The sequence below is a fragment of the Cynoglossus semilaevis genome, chromosome 4 (assembly GCF_000523025.1).
Source record: "Cynoglossus semilaevis isolate Cse_v1.0 chromosome 4, Cse_v1.0, whole genome shotgun sequence".
NCBI classification, from domain to species: domain Eukaryota; kingdom Metazoa; phylum Chordata; class Actinopteri; order Pleuronectiformes; family Cynoglossidae; genus Cynoglossus; species Cynoglossus semilaevis.
Window position 1 is genome coordinate 935,080 of NC_024310.1, and position 5,214 is coordinate 940,293.

Below are 5,214 nucleotides of genomic sequence, written 5' to 3' on the forward strand. Positions count from 1 at the left end.
GCTGGTCTTTACTATCTCTGTCCACTGTTCTACTTCCAGAAGGTTCTGCAGTGAGAACCTTGTTGTCAGGAACCTGAGTGGTTGGTTGGTTGTTGACCTGAAGGTGTCGCTAAACTACTGCACTGACTTAGGAGTACGAGAGTTTTTAATGTTTGGACTACACACAGGGAAGAGAGACGGGGGAACCTGATTGGTCAGATTGACAGTGGGCGTGGCCTGATCTACAGTGGGTGATCGTATATATGTAGAAGACAGACGACTGGACGCACAAACACACACACACACACACACACACTGGTGATGGGCCTGGTGTGTGGTTACATCACAGCCAGAGTGGCTCCTCACCCCCCCTCCTCCCCCACCAGGGGGAGTCTGGAGTCAGGAGTTTCTGCTGCTCCGTCTGAGACTGGAACGTGATTCTAAAAAGTTAATATGACCAACCAACCAGTCAGTGGAACCAGTGGTTGTGTTTTGTCTCCCGTCCAGTCCCGGCCATGATCACCTCCTACCCCAACACCACCCTGGCCACGCAGGGCGAGGAGAAGAAGATGAGCTGCATCGCCCACGGAGAGAAGCCCATCATGGTTCGCTGGGACAAAGAAGAACGCATCGTCAACCCCGAGACCAGCCGATACGTGGTCTCCGTCAAAGAAGTGGCCGATGAAGTCATTTCCACGTTGATGGTGGGTGAACGTCGAACATTTGAACTAAAGTCAGATTCAAACAGGAAACAGGAAAAAGGTAGAGAAGAAAAAGAAAAAAAACCACTAGAACGTTCTTACAGAGATTTAAAAAGGGAAGATTTGAACAGAACAGGTGTGAAAAGACCTCAGACCAAAGATGTGGAGATGTTTCTACTATGTCTCCGTTTCACACTGATGCGTTCACTGTTCACTGATAAGTGTTGGATTTTCCTGTGTTCCTCTCCAGATCATGCCCACGGTCCGCGAGGACTCCGGCTTCTACTCCTGTCACGCCATCAACTCTTTTGGTGAAGACCGAGGAATCATCCAGCTCACAGTTCAAGGTGCGTTCACTGTCACCGCAGATTCGTGGTAGAAGTAGGAATGGTCAGGTCAGTGACCTTTGATGACCTCATTCTGACCCACACTCTGCTCTGTCTGACCTGTCGTTGAAGAACCGCCCGACCCACCGGTGGTGGAGATCCGGGCCGTGAAGGATCGAACCATAGCTCTGCGCTGGACGATGGGTTTCGACGGCAACAGCCCCATCACAGGATATGACATCGAATGCAAGAACAAATCAGGTTCTTACAAAAATAACAAATATAAAATAATCAATATTAAGGTCTCTGTGATCTGGTCCTTCAGTCTGAACTCTTGGTTTCTTTTCTCCTCCTAGCGTCGTGGCTTTCAGCCCAGGTAACCAAAGATGTGTCGCCGCAGCTCAACCAGGCCACCATCATCGACCTCCACCCGTCCTCCACCTACAACATCCGCATGGTCGCCAAGAACATCATCGGCAACAGCCACGCCAGCAATGAGCTCACGATCACGACTGACGAAGCCGGTGAGTTTGGAGACGACAAGTCAACAAGTCAACAAGTCAACAATCTCTGTGTTTATCAATCTCTGTGTTTACTTCACTTCAGTTTATATTCTCTGTGTTTACTTTACTTCAGTTTATATTTGTTTTAAACACAATTTAACTATGATCCATCTGAATGTTCTATGGTCTGATGCTTTTCTCAGTGTTTTTCTTAAATGAATGAAACACGTCATTGCTTTGTTTGTTTGTTTGTTTGTTTGTTTTTCGTTACGTAATCCATTTCTAACTCCTTTTTGACTTTTTTTTAAACTCAGATTTGAGTGGACTTGATTTCTAACTCCACAGCACCATCTAGTGTACGCAGCATAGAGCGTCATGCAGTCGTGATAAGTGTTGTGCTTGGTTTTCAGCCCCTGACGGCCCACCACAGGAGGTCACTCTAGAGCCCACATCTCCACAGAGCATCAAAGTCTCCTGGAAGGTGAGGTTTAATGTAGTGGCGCAAAAAAAAACAGAAAAAAAAAGGAAAAAAGACTTTTATTTACGTCTGAAAATCACAGACACAACGCGCGGGAAACTGGGACCGTCAGTAAACTGGTAAATATTAAAACAAAGGTTCCAATAACAAGGAGAATATAATCGATTCATGACAAACGAGGTGAATGAAGGAGATATTTGTGGTGAATTGTTTACACTGCGGCTCCTGACTCTGACGTCATTATGTTTCAGCCTCCACTGAAGCACCTGCAGAACGGCGTGATCCGCGGCTACCAGGTGGGCTACAGGGAGTACAGCCCAGGTGGGAGCCACCAGTTCACCATCATCAGCGTGGACACCACCGGAGACACCATGGAGAGCATCCTGCTGGACAACCTGAGGAAGTTCACCCAGTACAGCGTGGTTGTTCAGGCTGCGAACAGGGCGGGAACTGGGCCGTCCTCCCAGCAGGTGGTCACCAAAACTCTGGAAGACGGTAAGTTAGGACGGGGGGGTTAGAGGGAGGGGGAGTGGGGGGTCATACACGGCAGTATAACCACTTTGATAATAACCCAACTCCGCCATCTTTGACCTGGTTTTGTTGGATTATTGTGTTTTTAAATGTTCTACTGTATTTTTTAGCGCCAGTTTTGAAGCGGTTTTAAAGTTAAATGAACCAAAAGTTCATCTTTTAAAAGTAACGTTTGGAATTTCCTTGTTCTAACAGTAGAGTTCTAGTGTATTACCTTAAAACATCCGGAAAACTCAGCTCCTTTCAATTAGTTTGACACTACTACCCTCTAGTGGACATTTCTATAACCGCAGTCCGGGAAGAAAAAATCAACTATTATTATTATTATGGTTATTATTATTATTTATTACTATTACTTTTATTTTATTATTATTACTAATTACTCAGTTTTTTAAGTGTTGTGAGTAAATGATTAACCCTTTCTTTAACTAATTTAACTAGTATTCAACCACATTTTCTCCTGTCTCAGTGCCGTCTCGACCTCCTGAAAACGTCCTGGCTTTGGCCAAGTCTCCGGAGGTCATCTCCCTGTCGTGGATGCCCCTCCCCAGGGAGACCCTGAACGGGAACCTGCAGGGCTACAGAGTCATCTACTGGGCCAACCTGCCCGACGGAGGTACTTCATGACATCAACTGCCTCCAGCAGTGCAGTTTAAATGCCCTCACATTTGTCACACGTCTTGATTCTGTGGCGTGTGTTTTTCCTTCACTGGACGAGACTGGAACGTCAGGAGTTTCTCGTCTGCATTTATGAACAAAACTGTAAAAACCACCGACGTCACGTCAGTGCTGTGTTTTCTGTCACATGATGAAACGTCATTGTTGTGTCTGTCGGCCCTGGACGTTCACCACAGTAAAAAGTACGGTGCATTTGTCTGTGGAACTGTGGTCCGACCTGCAGCGTCTCCCACCGCATCAATAATTCACAGTTTAATAACTTCAGTCTGGAACGTTCCCTCAGCCCTGAGTGACAGCACAGGAGGAAGACGGAGGAGAGGAATTCAGATTCAGGAGAGAAGAAGAAAAAAATGTTTCGTTGGATGAAGACTCTTCATCATCTTCATCATCATGATCGTTTCAGTGATTTACATAATTCCTGTGCAGTCAGAGTGTATCACTGACAGAGTGACGTCAGGGCAGAGAGCCGACCCACCCTCACCCACCCTCACCCACTCTCTCTCTCTTTTCTTTTCTCTCCCGTCAGAACTGGGAGAAATCAGGAACGTGACGACCAATCAGCCGTCTCTGGAGCTGGACGGCCTGGAGAAATACACCAACTACAGCATCGAGGTGTTGGCCTTCACCAACGCCGGAGACGGCGTCCGCAGCGAGCAGATCTACGTGCGTACGAAGGAGGACGGTAGGAAGACTAACACCTGACCTCCTGTTGATCTGAAGTCTCTTCACATTTGTGGATGTTTTCAAACCTCCACCCTCTGACCCCTGCCCTTCTCCCGTCTCAGTGCCCGGTCCTCCGGCCGGGGTGAAGGCCGCGGCCTCCAGCAGCTCCGTGGTCTTTGTGTCCTGGCTGCCGCCCATCAAACTCAACGGCATCATCAGGAAGTACATCGTCTTCTGCTCGAACCTGCATCCGATGGTAATAGTGTTTTTATTCCACCGGACTGTGACCTTCAACCCTCCACCTGCAGTAGTTAAAATAAGGCCCGCGGCCCCCGGCGTGGTACAGACGGACACGGTCCTTTCACTCTGATACATTAGTCCCCTCTCTCTCCACTCCACAGGTGATGAGCGAGTTCGAAGCCTCTCCAGATGCTTTCTTCTACAGGATCCCCAACCTGGCTCGGAACCGACAGTACAGCATCTGGGTGGTGGCGGTGACGGCCGCCGGCCACGGGAACAACAGTGAGAAGATTACAGTGGAACCTCTGGCCAAAGGTGCGTTGTTTGTTGTTTTCCATTAACCACTAACTGCCACTAGGTGTCTCCACAAAGCTATCTTTTACACAAACGTGATTCGACCCTGGATGAATGAACAGCAGATCAGTGAAAAAAGACAGGATTTTACTGTGAACTTTGTTTGGATTTTGGTTAAAATTTTCACCTTTTTTTAACCTGAATCCGTTTTTGATCCTTTTTTTCATATAATTTCTGTTCTGTTGTTGGAGAACGACACGACGCGTTAGCACAGACACGTCAACAAACAACAAACACACTGTTCCTGTCATGGAGATCAATTCTCTGATGTTGTTGTTGTTGATTGTTGTTGTTGTTGATGTTTATTGTTGTTGTTGTTGATTGTTGTTGATGTTGATTGTTGATGTTGTTGTTGTTGTTAATTGTTGTTGTTGTTGTTGTTGTTTCCAGCTCCAGCCAGGATCCTGACCTTTAACGGCACCGTCACCACCCCCTGGATGAAGGATATCGTTTTACCATGTAAGGCTGTGGGAGACCCCCCCCCTGCCATCAAGTGGATGAAAGGAAAGTAAGTTCAACATGAATCAGTTCAGACCTGGGGTCAAAGGTCGGGGTTTTGTTTTTTTCCGAGTGACGTTTAATCGGTGGAGAAATCCGTCTTAGTTTGGCTCTTTCGTTTTGTCCCAGCACCAACGGGACGCCCACACCCGTCCTGGTGGACGGGCGGCGAAGTGTCCACGTCAACGGGAGCTTCATCATCCGCACAGTGAAGGCAGAAGATTCTGGAAACTACAGCTGTGTGGCCGGCAACAACTGGGGCT

The 5,214-nt window shown here is 47.5% G+C and overlaps 1 protein-coding gene across 1 annotated transcript in view; it reads left to right on the forward strand.

Moving 5' to 3' along the window:
• dscamb (Down syndrome cell adhesion molecule b) overlaps positions 1 to 5,214 on the forward strand; it is an 81,581-nt gene that overhangs the window by 68,869 nt on the left and 7,498 nt on the right. The window contains exons 13-24 of the mRNA XM_025055066.1: positions 487 to 683; positions 931 to 1,027; positions 1,139 to 1,267; positions 1,363 to 1,530; positions 1,920 to 1,990; positions 2,239 to 2,482; positions 2,988 to 3,134; positions 3,723 to 3,878; positions 3,982 to 4,115; positions 4,261 to 4,414; positions 4,844 to 4,961; positions 5,081 to 5,214. The exon at positions 5,081 to 5,214 is cut by the window's right edge and continues 9 nt beyond it. Of these exons, the coding sequence (XP_024910834.1) occupies positions 487 to 683; positions 931 to 1,027; positions 1,139 to 1,267; positions 1,363 to 1,530; positions 1,920 to 1,990; positions 2,239 to 2,482; positions 2,988 to 3,134; positions 3,723 to 3,878; positions 3,982 to 4,115; positions 4,261 to 4,414; positions 4,844 to 4,961; positions 5,081 to 5,214 (1,749 nt within the window). The remainder of the gene's footprint in view (positions 1 to 486; positions 684 to 930; positions 1,028 to 1,138; positions 1,268 to 1,362; positions 1,531 to 1,919; positions 1,991 to 2,238; positions 2,483 to 2,987; positions 3,135 to 3,722; positions 3,879 to 3,981; positions 4,116 to 4,260; positions 4,415 to 4,843; positions 4,962 to 5,080) is intronic.